We start from the raw sequence: 17,224 nt of genomic DNA on the forward strand, positions 1-17,224 counted from the left end.
GGATATCATTAAAAAGAGAGAGAAAATGTCTGTGCCATCACGACAGGATATCATTAAGAGAGAGAAAATGTCTGTGCCATCATGACAGGATATCATTAAGAGAGAGAAAATGTCTGTGCCATCACGACAGGATATCATTAAAAAGAGAGAGAAAATGTCTGTGCCATCATGACAGGATATCATTAAGAGAGAGAAAATGTCTGTGCCATCACGACAGGATATCATTAAGAGAGAGAAAATGTCTGTGCCATCACGACAGAATATCATTAAAGAGAGAAAATGTCTGTGCCATCACGACAGAATATCATTAAAAAGAGAGAGAAAATGTCTGTGCCATCACGACAGGTTATCATTAAAAAGAGAGAGAAAATGTCTGTGCCATCACGACAGAATATCATTAAAAAGAGAGAGAAAATGTCTGTGCCATCACGACAGAATATCATTAAAAAGAGAGAGAAAATGTCTGTGCCATCACGACAGGATATCACTAAGAGAGAGAAAATGTCTGTGCCATCACGACAGGATATCATTAAAAAGAGAGAAAATGTCTGTGCCATCATGACAGGATATCATTAAAAAGAGAGAGAAAATGTCTGTGCCATAACGACAGGATATCATTAAAAAGAGAGAGAAAATGTCTGTGCCATCACGACAGGATATCATTAAGAGAGAGAAAATGTCTGTGCCATCACGACAGGATATCATTAAGAGAGAGAAAATGTCTGTGCCATCACGACAGGATATCATTAAGAGAGAGTAAATGTCTGTGCCATCACGACAGGATATCATTAAAAAGAGAGAGAAAATGTCTGTGCCATCACGACAGGATATCATTAAAAAGAGAGAGAAAATGTCTGTGCCATCACGACAGGATATCATTAAAAAGAGAGAGAAAATGTCTGTGCCATCACGACAGGATATCCTTAAAAAGAGAGAGAAAATGTCTGTGCCATCACGACAGAATATCATTAAAAAGAGAGAGAGAAAATGTCTGTGCCATCACGACAGGATATCATTAAGAGAGAGAAAATGTCTGTGCCATCACGACAGAATATCATTAAAAAGAGAGAGAGAAAATGTCTGTGCCATCACGACACGATATCATTAAGAGAGAGAAAATGTCTGTGCCATCACAACAGAATATCATTAAAAAGAGAGAGAGAAAATGTCTGTGCCATCACGACAGGATATCATTAAAAAGAGAGAAAATGTCTGTGCCATCACGACAGGATATCATTAAGAGAGAGAAAATGTCTGTGCCATCACGACAGGATATCATTAAAAAGAGAGAGAAAATGTCTGTGCCATCACGACAGGATATCATTAAAAGAGAGAGAAAATGTCTGTGCCATCACGACAGGATATCATTAAAAAGAGAGAGAAAATGTCTGTGCCATCACGACAGGATATCATTAAAAAGAGAGAGAAAATGTCTGTGCCATCATGACAGGATATCATTAAAAAGAGAGAGAAAATGTCTGTGCCATCACGACAGAATATCATTAAAAAAGAGAGAGAAAATGTCTGTGCCATCACGACAGGATATCATTAAGAGAGAGAAAATGTCTGTGCCATCACGACAGAATATCATTAAAAAGAGAGAGAGAAAATGTCTGTGCCATCACGACAGGATATCATTAAGAGAGAGAAAATGTCTGTGCCATCACAACAGAATATCATTAAAAAGAGAGAGAGAAAATGTCTGTGCCATCACGACAGGATATCATTAAAAAGAGAGAGAAAATGTCTGTGCCATCACGACAGGATATCATTAAGAGAGAGAAAATGTCTGTGCCATCACGACAGAATATCATTAAAAAGAGAGAGAGAAAATGTCTGTGCCATCACGACAGGATATCATTAAAAAGAGAGAGAAAATGTCTGTGCCATCACGACAGGATATCATTAAGAGAGAGAAAATGTCTGTGCCATCATGACAGGATATCATTAAGAGAGAGAAAATGTCTGTGCCATCACGACAGGATATCATTAAAAAGAGAGAGAAAATGTCTGTGCCATTATGACAGGATATCATTAAGAGAGAGAAAATGTCTGTGCCATCACGACAGGTTATCATTAAAAAGAGAGAGAAAATGTCTGTGCCATCACGACAGAATATCATTAAAAAGAGAGAGAAAATGTCTGTGCCATCACGACAGAATATCATTAAAAAGAGAGAGAAAATGTCTGTGCCATCACGACAGGATATCACTAAGAGAGAGAAAATGTCTGTGCCATCACAGAAGTCATCATTTTTTTTTCAATATATCTCCTGACCTGAACTGACTGAGTTTAAAGCCCATAGGTGTGTCAGTGCTTTGAACAAAACAGAGCAGCCCGTGTGTTACAATGACTTTAATTGAGCAGAGCGGTGGCAGATCTAGGTGAACACTCCATAGAACTAGCCCCATGGCCTGAATCCGTCTAGCACTAAACAAATTGAATTGTAGTAGTCACATGCGCCGAATACAACAGGTGTAGACCTTACAGTGAAATGCTTACTTACGAGCCCCTAACCGACAATGCAGTTAAAAAAAAATTGGAATAAGAAATAAGTATCAAGTAATTAAAGAGCAGCAGTAAAATAACAATAGCTGTATATGTACCAGTACAGTCAATGTGCGGGGGCACCGGTTAGTCAAGGTAATATGTAGTTATTAAAGTGACTATGCATAGATGATAATAGCAGAGAGTAGCAGCGGCATAAAAGGGGGGAGGCAATGCAAATAGTCTGGGTAGCCATTTGATTAGATGTTCATTTGTGAGCGCTCTCCTCAGTTGCCCTCAAAGTTATCCATCATTCATGGCAATCGTAAAACAAGTGATTGACAACTGTCACGACTTCTTCCGAAGTCGATGCCACTCCTTGTTCTGGTGGTGCTCGGCGGTCGACGTCACCGGTCTTCTAGCCATCATTGATCCATTTTTCATTTTCCATTGATTTTGTCTCATCTTCCTACACACCTGGTTTCAATTCCATTCATTACCTGTATTGAACCCTCTGTTTCCCATCATATCTTTGTCAGAGATTGTTTCTTGTTTCAGTTTCGTGTTGTTTGTATTTGGTGCGCGACGGGTCCTGGTACCCAATTTGTTTCATTTGTATTTATGGTTTTGGAGTTATGTTTTATTAAATTACTCCATTTACCGAGTTTATTCTCCTGCCTGACTTCCCTGCCACCTATACACACGTTTGTGACGACAAGAAATGCCTAAAATTCAATGTCCTTCTGTAGCTCAGTTGGTAGAGCATGGCGCTTGTAACACCAGGGTAGTGGGTTCAATCCCCGGGACCACCCATACGTAGAATGTATGCACACATGACTGTAAGTCGCTTTGGATAAAAGCGTCTGCTAAATGGCATATATTATTATTATTATATATTAGAAATCACAGGCACAAACAAATTGCAGGATGACAACTTGCAATCCAACACATATTCTGCGGTTGGTGTTTTTTGTAATGATTTAAGTGACCATTGTGCTTTTAGGATTACTAAGGTTCCAAAGACAAACCCACGTTTTATTCGTAAGAGAAATTTGAAGTGTTTTAATGAGCAGGCTTTCTTTCATGATTTGTTTTATTTTGACTGGAGCAGATTGAGTTTATCCCTGATGTGGAAACTGCCTGAATTCTTTAATGATGACTTTTTCCAAATAGTAAACAAACATGCCCCATTCCGCAGGTTCAGGGTTAAAGGGCGGGATAATCCATGGTTTTCTTCTGAGCTGTCTTGTATTATACATGACCGTATTCTAGCCTGGGCTAAAGCAAGGAAATCATGTTCTGATGCTGATTGGCTTATTTTTAGGCAGTTACGAAACAAGTGTTCTTTTCTTCTCAGGAAGGCCAAGTCTGAATATTTTATGTCTGTTACCACTGATAACCTGAATGACCCTTAGGTTTTGGAATGCAAAGCCTATGTCTGGTAATGTTAATGAATTACCGTCATGTGTTTTGAAGGACTCTGTTGCTATTTATATGACAAAACTGAAATGCTGAATTGTTTCAATGAGCACTTTGTATGATCTGGTAGGCTGTTTGATTCAGTGTCCTCTGTCTCTGTACAACCCTGTGTGGATGAACCAGTGAGAGCTGGTCAAACTCTTAGCTTGTTGCCATTCTCAGTGCAGGTGATACAGTACATAAAGCCCTGAAATCCTTAGATCAGAAAAAGCCTGCAGGTCCTGATCTTTTGGATCCCTGCTTTTTAAATCTGGCAGCTGATTTCATAGCTGAACCACTTACATCTCTGTTCAATCTAACCCTGGAATGGAATGAAATTCCAAAGACCTGGAAATCAGCATTTGTCCTACCACTTTTAAAAGGGGAGATCCAACTCTTTTAAATAATTGTAGGCCAATCTCAAAGCTGTCATCCCTGGTGAAAATACTTGAAACCCTTGTAAGTGAACAGCTAAAATAGTTTTTATTTACTAACTCTATTTTGTCAAATGTACCAATCGGGCTTCAGGAAGAAGCATAGCACAATTACAGCAGCCATGAAGGTTTTAAATGATATCACTGAAGCCCTTGACAAAAAACAGCACTGTGTCTCACTTTTTGTTGATCTCTAAGGCTTTTGATACAGTTGATCATGCTATACTAAGGCAGACATTGTCGAGTGTAGGTCTTTCAGAGCATGCAGTTGCATGCTTTGCTAACTATCTGTCTGATAGAACTCAGTGCACTCAATTTGATGGGCTTATGTCTGTTAAATTGTCTGTCTTGAATTGTCCGTCTTGAGCCCCAAGGCTCTGTACTTGGTCCTCTCATTCATTATTTATATAAATGATTTAGACAAAAATGTCCAAAATGCACAACTTCATTTTTATGCTGATGATACTGTTATTTACTGTTGTGCCTCATCTCTTACAAAAGCTTTCCAGAACATGCAAACTGCTTTTTATACTGTTCAACATACCTTGTGTCAATTGAAGCTTATCCTCAATACAGACTAAAGTAATGGTGTTTTCTAATGCAAGACATAGACCTCTGAACCTTTCACCTATTACTACCGGTCAGGGCAAGGAGATTGAAGTTGTAACCTCATAAATATCTTGGAATTTTATTTGATGACAGCCTCTTTTAAATTGCATATTTAACAACATACAAAAAAATTGAAGCTGAAATTTGGATTTTATTTTAGGAATAAGGCCCGTTTTTCTTTTGAAGCCAGGAGGCTAATATCAGCTACATTTATGCCTTTACTAGACTATGGGGATATTTTATAAATGAATGCTTCCGCTCAGTGTTTGAGATCCATTGACACTCTTTACCATGGCACTATGAGATTTATTTTAAACTGCAGAACCCTTATGCACCACTGCACTTTGTATAGCAGGGTTGGCTGGCCTTCTCTCGTCACTCGTAGGCTCAGTCACTGGTATACTTTCATTTACATTTTGGGTTTACTACCTTTTTATTTGGCCACTTTTATTGTTCAGATGTGGTGGGTACTCTCTTCGGTCATGATGACCGTCTCAAGCGAATATTTTTTTTATGTTCAGAGCTTTCTCTGTGCACTACTGTATCAGTTCTGCCCCACATGTTGATGTAATTAAGACATTAAGATGGTTCCAAATGTCTGAACTGATTTTGGGAAAAGGGATTTTATATACTCTGCGCCATAGTCTTGGAACGCCTTACAAAATACTTTTAAACTGGAAGAACTTGTCCAGATTGGCGTTTTTAAATCACTGATGAAGGATTTTGAGGCTGATTCCCTGACCTGTCAATGTTTTTAATTTTGTTATTATCTTGTGATTTCAAAGGTTTTTACTAGATTTCTTGTAGTTTTTCATGTCAGTCTGTAATTTTTGTAATGACTTGGTGCTGCCTATCTTGGCCAGGATGCTCTTGAAAAATAGATTTGATTTTAAATCTCAATGAGCCCTTCCTGGATAAATAAAGGTTAAATAAAATACTAAAATACAAAAAATGTTTTTTTTTTGTTTCCTTGATTATAGGATAAAGGTGCACTGTGTAGCATTCCCTGTGTAGCACTGTGTAGGCCGTCATTGTAAATAAGAATTTGTTAACTGACTTGCCTAGTTAAATAAAGGTAAATAAAAGATTGTGTCATAACGTATCATTAATGTGACGACTGCTATTCATTGAATAATTAACGGTTTATAATTACGTGATTAAAATAATCGGGTAATCATTGACTCACTAACCTGGGGCACCATGGGAAAAGTTTTTTTAATGAGTTTCCGTTTCCTAAATTAACTCAGAATATCAGAATATGGATTTTACAACTTTCACTAATGAATGAATTTCCTCTACAGTCTCATCCTGAATGTCACATAATTCGTAAATCTGCACAAACCCGGGTCTCACTAAATCCTCCCGTACCACACCAATTGAGTTGATTATTTATTTACTCACAAGCTAAATGATAATGTAAAGATACACAAGCATACAGTCCAGGCTATTGATTAGAACGTAGTACAATGAAACAGGTCCCTAGCAGACCAACACAATTTGACACGTGTTACACAAGATGGGGATTTAGAAAGAAAGAAAGCTTTGTGGGCCGAGTTCTGCTTAGTGAGCGACGTTCGGCTGACGTCCCGTTCTCAGGGTGGTCGTCTACTTCGGTCGCGGGTGTAAGTCTCTGATTGTCCACCAAATGTCACAATGTCCTTTTTCTTAGTAGTCGGTTTCCTTACCCTCGTTCTGTAAGAGGGGTCTTCTGAAGACGGCTAATCAGCCATGAAGATGGATCACCACTATTTTAAGAATGTGAAATGTCAGAATAAATGTACAGAGAATGATTTATTTCAGCTTTTATGTCTCAACACATTCCCAGTGGGTCAGAGGTTTACCTACACTCAATTAGTATTTGGTAGCATTGCCTTTAAATTCATTTCTAAGTTAAGCTTCGTGAGAAATGTTCAGCCAACACACTGTTCTCAAACGTTTCGGGTAGCTTTCCACAAGCTTCCCACAATAAATTGGGTGAATTTTGGCCCATTCCTCCTGACAGAGCTGGTGTACGTTTGAGTTTATTTTATTTATACAGGGACAGTGCACATTAATCAAAGTTTCAGTAAAAGTGACGGTTTTTGCCAGCCGGCTAATTCTTAACCGCAGTCCCTGGGCAGGTTATTAAAAACAATTACAATATAGACAATCATTGAGCAGTGAGCACACGCAGAGCAACATAGGACAAGCAAGACATAGCCTACAGACAGAGCAACATAGAACAAAAAGCACAAGGCAAAATTCATAAAAGCAACAAAGTGTTTCCACACCTCACAAGCTACAGACAACAGACATAACTGAGTCAGGTTTGTAGGCCTCCTTGCTCGCACACACTTTTTCAGTTCTGCCCACACATTTTCTATAGGATTGAGGTCAGGGCTTTGATGGCCACTCCAATACCTTGACTTTGTTGTCCTAAAGCCATTTTGCCACAACTCTGGAAGTATGCTTGGGGTCTATATCCATTTGAAAAGACCCATTTGCGACCAAGCTTGAACTTCCTGACTGATGTCTTGATGTTGCTTCAATATATCCACATAATTTTACTTCCCCATGATGCCATCTATTTTTTAAATGCACCAGTCCCTCCTGCAGCAAAGCCTCCCCACAACATGATGCTGCCACCCCCGTGCTTTTTCCTCCAAACATAACAATGGTCATTATGGCCAAACAGTTATATTTTTACTTTATCAGACCAGAGGATATTTCTCCAAAAAGTACAATCTTTGTCCCCATGTGCAGTTGCAAACCATTGTCTGGCTTTTTTATGGTTGTTTTGAAGCAGTGGTTTCGGAGGACACATGGCTTTCGACCTTCGTCTCTCCCGAGCCCGTACGGGAGTTGTAGCGATGAGACAAGATAGTAACTACGAACAATTGGATACCACAAAATTGGGGAGAAAATAAAAAAAATGAAAATAATAATAATGTTCCAACCGGAGAATTCCTGTGTCTGTAGAAAAGCAATGGAACGCAAGCTAACTTTCACATGACCGCGCATCACGAGCTCGTGGCAATCTCCCAGACACCTGGCTCAATCCCCTCATTTGCCTCCACCTCACAGTAGAAGCCTCAAACAAAGTTCGAAAGACTGTTGACATCTAGTGGAAGCCTTAGGAAGTGCAACATGACCAATATCCCACTGTATCTTCAATAGGGAATGAGTTGAAAAACGACCAACCTCAGATTTCCCACTTCCTGGTTGGATTGTTCTCAGGTTTTTGCCTGCCATATGAGTTCTGTTATACTCACAGACATCATTCAAACAGTTTTAGAAACGTCAGAGTGTTTTCTATCCAAATATACTACTTATATGCATTTGTTAGCTTTTATGGCTGAGTAGCAGGCCGTTTACTCTGGGCACCTTATTCATCCAAGCTACTCAATTCTGCCCCCCAGTCACCAAGAAGTTAACTCACATGTGTTATACCCCCGGGGCAAAAAGGGCCGTTTCCGTCTTCATGGCAAGTTCTCTGGGGCGTATCTAGTTACGAGGCAAGGTATCACAATGTACTTTGATCTCAGACAACTAAAATTCACAGTTCATCTTTACAAAAACATGCTCTTTGATCTGAATATTTTCTACACAAACACACAGTAAGTAAACATCATGTACATATTATGAAAGCTCTTCAAGTTAATGTTTTCGTTATAATGTTGTCTTAACTTTTAGTTACAAAAATGACATTGATTTTCATATTCCATCTATCGTTGTTACCACCAATTTGGCTGTTAAAATATATTGTCCCAAAGTCCATTTATTGCACGTTACTGTTCTGAGGTAGATTCTTCATAGACCCACCATACATTCTAATCCTCCACACTGAGAGGACAAAGGATTGGTCTACTGCCTTATGGTTTACAATGAGCATGAGGTGTCATAACCCCCCCCCCCCCCCCATCAATCTCTCTCCCCCACTGCGGGGGTGTGAGAGATGTCTCTGTAGGACTGTGATCCACTGTAACCTGACCCGAACAGTCATGACAAGTGTGTGTGTCAAACAGAGAGTGTGTTACCTCAAACATGGAGGGCTTTTCTTGAAGCAGCAGTGCAATGTATTTGTAGTCTGCATAGGCCCAGTACAGAGAGAGGGGGTAGTTCGAGAAACACCCCACATCTTCTGCACCAGTCTGACCCTCTGTCCAGGACTGAAACTCCTCCAGTTTGGCCTCCACATATGAGCATTGAGTCTCAAAAAGAGGTGCTTTGACATAAAAAAAAGATACAGAGACAGTTGGAGAGAGAAAGCCAAAGAGAGTGATAGAAAAGAGACAATGAAAGACAGACAGAGGAGAGAGAGAGACAATCATGATAACATGTAATGCGCTTCAATAAAGCTATTAAATCAATACATTTCATGTCTAAACAACATTTTTAATCAAAAGACGATTATAAAGACTTGACATTTTATTTACACCCCGATTTCAATCATCTAGGCCTATTCTCTATTGGCTTCTCAATTTGATTTAGTCTGGTTGAACAATGTTTCAGTACCACGTGGCGGTATTAAAATGTATAATCAACCATGTTAAATTATACCTCGTCTGCTGTTGTCACAAATTATGTAGCTGTAATTGATTTAGCAGTCAAATTACCCCAGCTCCATATTATTGGAGGATACAGTCTCTATTGTTGCTCTTGAAATAAATCATCTCTTTAACATAGGCTACTGAAGGCTGGCAGACCAAGGGCAATATTTATGCTACCAAATGTACAAAGCAACTTTTATGGAGCTTTATTTAAGACATTATCCAACTGCAAAACTTGCCAGAGATGACTGGAGGAAGCTTGAGGTCAACTGTTTTGCAGCTGAACAATGACTAATAGGCCATTAACAATGGCTTGAAAACATTGGGAAGGCACAATATATCACCACCAAAGCAGAACTAAACTAAACATGGGCATACATTTGCAGTTTTCTACCATATTTTATTTGACCTTTATGAACATAAATTGTCATACAACAGTAAACAACAAGGTCTTTGGTCCCAAAGAGGCAACTTATCAAGGAGAAATATTAACAACAACATAGCCATGCAGGATGCATAGCACAGTGCTCAATGGCTGACTGCACTTCAATTATGATGACTGGTGGAGTAGAAGATCTTCATGACAATGCCTAAAAAGTTTAGTGTACATTGCCTAAAGTTGTTAGTCTCAGCAGCTGAGGTGATACAAAGTACTCTGAAACACAATCAAAACTAACTGCAAATCATCCAACAAGTTTGTAGAGTCAAAAGCTTGATGTAAATCACTGCATGCTAGGAATATGGGACCAAATACTAACATTTGGACTACTTTATTTATAAGAATTTTTAGGGGTGGCAATCATTTTGACCCCTACCTTTGAGAAAAAAAAGTATTACTTGTTAAACAGTATTAGTTGTTGGACACGGTGTTAACTAACCTCCAGACAAGCTTCAATGCCATACAACACTCCTCCTGTTGCCTCCAACTGCTCTTAAACGCTAGTAAAACTAAATGCATGCTCTTCAACCCATCACTGACCGCACATCTAGCATCACTACTCTGGACGGTTCTGACTTAGAATATGTGGACAACTACAAATAACTAGGTGTCTGGGTAGACTGTAAACTCTCCTTCCAGACTCATATTAAGCATCTCCGATCCAAAATTAAATCTAGAATCTAGAATCAGCTTCCTATTTCGCAAAAAAGCATGTTTCACTCATGCTGCCAAACATAACCTCGTAAAACTGACTATCCTACCAAATCCTTGACTTTGGCGATGTCATTTACAAAGTAGCCTCAAACACTTTACTCAGCAAATTGGATATAGACTATCAGTGCCATTCGTCTTGTCACCAAAGCCCCACATACTACCCACCACTGTGACCTGTATGCTCTCGTTGGCTGGCCCTCGCTACATATTCGTCGCCAAACACACTGGTTCCAGGTCATCGATAAGTCTTTGCTAGGTAAAGCCCCAACTTATCTCAGCTCACTGGTCAGCATAGCAGCACCCATCCGTAGCACGCACTCCAGCAGGTATATTACACTGGTCATCTCCAAAGCAAACTCCTCCTTTGGCCGCCTTTCCTTCCAGTTCTCTGCTGCCAATGAATGGAACGAATTGCAAAAAGATAAAAAATAAATCAATGAAGCTGGAGTCATATCTCCCTCACTAACTTTAAGAATCAGCTGTCAGAGCAGCATATCGATCATTGCACCTGTACACAGGCCATCTGTAAATAGCCCACCCAACTACCTCATCCCCATATTGTTATTTATTTTTTGCTCCTTTGCACCCCTGTATCTCTACTTGCACATTTATCTTCTGCACATCTATCACTCCAGTGTTTAATTGCTAAATTGTAATTATTTTGCCACTATGGCCTAGTTATTGCCTTAACCCCCTAATCTTACTTCATTTGCACACACTGTATATAGACTTTTCATTTGTTTACTCCATGTGTAACTCTGTTGTTGTTTGTGTCGCATTGCTTTTCTTTACCTTGGCCAGGTCGCAGTTGTAAATGAGAACTTGTTCTCAACTTGCCTACCTGGTTAAATAAAGGTGGGAAAAAAAATAAAAGAAATCTGAGCAATTGTATTAGTATAAATAATTCCCAACTTTTTGGGGGCATACGATAAAGCCCAGTATTTTAATTATTTATTTTACACAGTCATTATTGCTGATCTTTAACAAGGGTGTCAATAATTTCAGACCCCACAGTACATACGGAAAGTACTCAGACCTCTTGACGTTTTCCACATTGGTTACGTTACAACCTTATTCTAAAATAGATGGAGAAAATAAATCCCCTCATCAATCTTCACACAATACCCCATAATGACGAAGTGAAAACAGGTTTTTAGAATTTTTTGCAGATGTATAAAAAATAAAAATAACTTATTTACATAAGTATTTAGACCCTTTGCTATGAGACTCAATTGAGCTCAGGTGCATCCTGTTTCCATTGATAATTCTTTAGATGTTTCAACAACTTGATTTGAGTCCACCTGTAGTCAACCCCTACAACTCATCCAGAACGCCGCAGCCCGTCTGGTGTTCAACCTTCCCAAGTTCTCTCACGTCACCCCGCTCCTCCGCTCTCTCCACTGGCTTCCAGTTGAAGCTCGCATCCGCTACAAGACCATGGTGCTTGCCTACGGAGCTGTGAGGGGAACGGCACCTCAGTACCTCCAGGCTCTGATCAGGCCCTACACCCAAACAAGGGCACTGCGTTCATCAACCTTTGGCCTGCTCGCCTCCCTACCACTGAGGAAGTACAGTTCCCGCTCAGCCCAGTCAAAACTGTTCACTGCTCTGGCCCCCCAATGGTGGAACAAACTCCCTCATGACGCCAGGACAGCGGAGTCAATCACCACCTTCCGGAGACACCTGAAACCCCACCTCTTTAAGGAATACCTAGGATAGGATAAGTAATCCTTCTCACCCCCCCCTTTAAGATTTAGATGCACTATTGTAAAGTGACTGTTCCACTGGATGTCATAAGGTGAATGCACCAATTTGTAAGTCGCTCTGGATAAGAGCGTCTGCTAAATGACTTAAATGTAAATGTAAAATGATTTGGGAAGGCACACATCTATCTATATAAGGTCCCACGGTTGACAGTGCATGTCAGAGCAAAAACCAAGTTATGAGGTCGAAGGAATTGTCCGTAGAGCTCCAAGACAGGATTGTGTCGAGGCACAGATCTGGGGAGGGTAACCAAAAATGTCTGCAGCATTGAAGGTCCCCAAGAACACAGTAGCCTCTATCGTTCTTAAATGGAAGAAGTTTGGAACCACCAACACTCTTCCTAGAGCTGGCTGCCCGGCCAAACTGAGCAATCGGGAGAGTACTCAGGATCAAGGGAAAGATGAACAAAGCAAAGCACTTAGAGATCCTTGATGAGAACCTGCTCCAGACTGCTCAGGACCTCAGACTGGGGCAGAGGTTCACCTTCCAACAGTACAACGACCTTAAGCACACAGCCAAAACAATGCAAGAGGGGCTTCGGGACAACTCTCTGAATGTCCTTGAGTGGCCCAGCCAGAGCCCAGACTTGAACCTGATTGAACATCTCAATCTGAATCTCAATTTCAATCTGACAGAGCTAGAAAGGATCTGTAGAGAAGAATGTGAGAAACTCCCCAAATACAGGTGAGCCAAGCTTGTAGTGTCATACCAAATGTGCATAGGGGGTAGGGGTGCATGACGTGCATAGGGGGTAGGGGTTGGAGTCGTTTCTGCACTGGGCCGTTCTCTTACTCTTTTCATGCTGTCTCCTTCCCATTCTGAACCGGACAGCCTTCCCTCCAAGGCATCGTGACAGGTGGTCTACAGTCCAGAGGAGCACTGGCCAATCACAGGTAATGTTGAGGAAGACGGCAGGCCTCTGTAGAGATCCCAGGATCTTCTGGATCTCTTCTGGGCTGAAGGGCTTGGGGGTCATAGCTGAGCCTGAGGATAACAGGTAAACAGGGTCAGGAGAGAGGTTAATTAATACAATTATTATTCGCTAGTTGCCCAAATTCTATGTGATTTGTGTGACACACTTGTTGCCACATAGCCAATATTTTAATGAAAGGCAACATGAGGAACGTTCTGATTGCCTGTCATCTGCATCATCAGATGAAATGATCTTAAAGGTAATTATACAACGGATGCTGAATGCAGATTGGTTAAAACCGCATTCCAGCCAGTGTCTATTTCATAAATTACTACATGCTTAATGACATTAAAAATGCAGATTTACTCTGTTCCATCTGACTGCACAATCCACTGTCATCAGCACAGCCAGGCAATTTATAAAATTGATCTCCACTATAAAGCATCTAGACATTATCTCACATTTCTTTTACACATTTAGTTTAACGGCGGAGATTTGTATAAACCTTGCTGACTGTCTCACCGACATTTGCAACATTGTTCTGATATTTCAATTTGATCTCCAGATGTCCCATAGTAATGAACGTGTCGGAAGCAGAGATGAGACAGGCAGACAGCTTTTCTCAGCCAGTCAATAATGAATCAGCATGATTTGTATTGATATGTACAAAGAACTATAAATAGAAAACATGTGTTAGCTGTGTTGTTGGCGGTCAATAACACAATAGGGGAAAAAAAGTCTATATTCAGTGTGTGAAAATGGCGTGAGTTAAGGCAATAATTATAAGCCATAGTAGCGAAGTAATTACAATTTAGCAAATTAACAAGTGATAGATGAGCAGATGATGTGCAAGTAGAAATACTGGTGTGAGAAAGAGCAAACAAGTAAATAAAAACAATATGGTGATAAGGTAGGTTAGATTGGATGGGAAATTTACAGATGGGCTGTGTACAGCTGCAGCTATCGGTAAGCTGCTCAGATAGCTGATGTTTAAAGTTAGTGAGGGAGATGAGTCTCCAACTTCAGCGATTTTTGCAATTCTTTCCAGCAGAGAACTGGAAGGAAAGGTGGCCAAAGGAGGTGTTGGCTTTGGGGATGACCAGTGAGATATACCTGCTGGAGTGCGTGCATGGGTGGGTGTTATCGTGACAAGTGAGCTGAGATAAGGCGGAGCTTTACCTAACAAAGACTTAGATGACCTGGAGCCAGTGGGTCTGGCGACAAATATGTAGTGAGGGCCAGCTGACAAGAGCATACAGGTCACAGTGGTGGGTAGTATATGGGGCTTTGGTGACAAAACGGATGGCACTGAAGGACTGCATCCAATTTGCTGAGTAGAGTGTTGGAGACTATTTTGTAAATGACATCGCCGAAGTTGAGGATCAGTAGGATAGTCAGTTTTATGAGGGTATGTTTGGTGGTGTGCGTGAAGGAGGCTTTGTTGCGAAATAGGAAGCTTTATTCAAGATTTAATTTTGGAATGGAGATGTTTAATATGAGTCTGGAAGTAGAGTTTACAGTCTAGCCAGACACCTAGGTATTTGTAGTTGTCCACATACTATACAGTGGGACAAAAGTATTTAGTCAGCCACCAATTGTGCACGTTGTCCCACTTAAAAAGATGAGGCCTGTCATTTTCACAATAGGTACACTTCAACTATGACAGACAATGAGAAAAAAAAATCCTGAAAAAAAAATCACATTGTAGGATTTTAAATGAATTTATTTGCAAATGATGATGGAAAATAAACTTTTGCTATTGACCAAATACTTATCTCAATACTTTGTTATATACCATTTGTTGACAATGACAGAGGTCAAACGTTTTCTGTAAGCCTTCACAAGGTTTTCACACACTGTTGCTGGTATTTTGGCCCATTCCTCCTTGCAGATCTCCTCTAGAGCAGTGATGTTTTGGGGCTGTTGCTGGGCAACACAGACTTTCAACTCCCTCCAAAGATTGTCTATGGGGTTGAGATCTGGAGACTGGCTAGGCCACTCCAGGATCTTGAAATGCTTCTTAGGAAGCCACTCTTCGTTTCCCGGGCGGTGTGTTTGGGATCATTGTCATGCTGAAAGACCCAGCCACGTTTCATCTTCAATGTCCTTGCTGATGGAAGGAGGTTTTCACTCAATCTCACGATACATGGCCCCATTCATTCTAATTTCCTTAATTTTGTGGCTAGAGTCAAATACTTTCTTGTAGCACACAATACTGATCAACATGAGCTACCAAAATGATTCTGAAGTGTGCCAGGCCTTACAGTCCCAAGATAGAAGGCAAGAAAATGGCCTTGCCGAAATCCTCCCCACCCCCTTCTAATTTACTTAATTTTGTCACTATAATCAAAGAATTTCTGTGGCACACATCAGTCAAATACTTTATATAGCACAAACTTCACGCCAGGATAGGCAACGTAAATTAATAATTAACGTATGTGTGTTACATTAAACAGAGGGAGTAAAATGCAGGCAAGCAATAAACATTTCACAACTACTTGTCGAATAAGACATGGGAGAGATAACGAATTTTGGCAAATAGATTTATTTAGACTAATACACTATAAACAAATGGCCAAACCGAAAACTGAAGACATTACTAATGCCTCCCCCGCGATCAAATCGCCATAAAAAAAAATGAAACGCAGCTTAACGGGATCATTGACAGCTGCCTTGAAGGACACACATAAAAAAATGCATTCTACTACGAAGATCAGCGAAATATAGGCTAAACTGACAACAGTGTACAAGCAACAGTCCAAGCAAGTCGCAGTAATGAAGAATTGCGTGTGATGGGGGAGTGAAATGGGGGAGAATTCTGACGGGGAGATTTTATGCACAACACCGGTTCTGTACTTCGTCTCGGGCCAACAACACCCGTACCAATGTATCCTCCAAACACTGGCTTCTCGGGCATTATCACTTAACCAGAGAGACTCAAACAAACACATATTACAACTATATTGTGACAACAGCATAGAAGACAATTGATAATAAAAGAATGACATCTCTAAACTCTCACCACACTTCACGAAAATAAACCTAAGTAAGCAGTTTGGCAAGCACAGCAATCATCTGGGGCTCACCTTTCTTTACACGTCCACGAACAAATCAGAGAGGGAGTAAACAAAACTCAAGTGAGCGACTTTTCCCCAATAATACCGTAATGTTAAACTAGGGGGCCATTCCGACTCAATAAGGGCTGAAAATCACGTTCACATCTATTGAGGAAGGGACCAACATGGATGACAACGGGTTTAAGTTTCAAAATTGTGACTACTTCCGTTCAGGCATGCGCAGTGCAGCTTGAATTGTTACAGCGACATGGGTTGTTATTGTTTCTCTGGGCAACTGATTTTGAAGTTACATACATTTGTTGCCATTGTGTAATCAAATATAGGACATCGCGCGCGGATTAAGTCACTGCTGAACGAACGCTGCGCTGTATGAAATGCGATGGGTGCTGCATCGAGCACCGAGGGCGAAAGGGAACCACTCATTTTTCCTCCTAACCCCGAGACGAGCATTCAGCCAGTTTACAGCCGAGTCTACGGGAGAAGATGGCTGGTTCTGACTCTATTTTCTTTGCTGGCGTTCATGCAAGGGATGGTATGGAACACTTGGGGCCCAATTCAGAACTCTGCCATTCACGCGTACGATTTCGCCAAATCTGACATCGCCGTGCTGGTTCTGTGGGGACCAGTTGGGTTCACCCCGTGGCTGCTATTTATGTGGCTGATGGACAAGAAAGGTGAGATGTTTTGTTCGAGATGACAGTACATCTTTACAAATGTATGTCACCATTGTCAAATTCTATTTCCCCAGGGTTATGTCATTGCATGCTACAGCGACTTGGGAATTGTTGACGTATACATCA

At 40.6% G+C, this 17,224-nt stretch overlaps 2 protein-coding genes across 3 annotated transcripts in view; one reads left to right on the top strand and one right to left on the bottom strand.

Annotated features, from left to right (window-relative positions):
• hspbap1 (hspb associated protein 1) overlaps window positions 1–16,607 on the bottom strand; it is a 29,096-nt gene extending 12,489 nt beyond the window's left edge. Inside the window, exons 1-3 of one of the 2 annotated variants that reach the window (XM_046368152.1) lie at window positions 16,434–16,607; window positions 13,227–13,418; window positions 9,005–9,192 (exon numbers count right to left, since the gene is read on the bottom strand). In XM_046368152.1, the coding sequence (XP_046224108.1) occupies window positions 9,005–9,192; window positions 13,227–13,410 (372 nt within the window). In that variant the 5' untranslated portion in view covers window positions 13,411–13,418; window positions 16,434–16,607. The remainder of the gene's footprint in view (window positions 1–9,004; window positions 9,193–13,226; window positions 13,419–16,433) is intronic. The other variant, XM_046368144.1, reaches the window with a different exon arrangement.
• Window positions 16,608–16,657: 50 nt separating this feature from the next.
• LOC124047842 (solute carrier family 49 member 4-like) overlaps window positions 16,658–17,224 on the top strand; it is an 82,726-nt gene continuing 82,159 nt past the window's right edge. Inside the window, exon 1 of the mRNA XM_046368163.1 lies at window positions 16,658–17,098. Coding sequence (XP_046224119.1) covers window positions 16,804–17,098 — 295 coding nt within the window. The 5' untranslated portion in view covers window positions 16,658–16,803. The remainder of the gene's footprint in view (window positions 17,099–17,224) is intronic.

Source organism: Oncorhynchus gorbuscha, linkage group LG01, assembly GCF_021184085.1.
Source record: "Oncorhynchus gorbuscha isolate QuinsamMale2020 ecotype Even-year linkage group LG01, OgorEven_v1.0, whole genome shotgun sequence".
Taxonomy (NCBI): domain Eukaryota; kingdom Metazoa; phylum Chordata; class Actinopteri; order Salmoniformes; family Salmonidae; genus Oncorhynchus; species Oncorhynchus gorbuscha.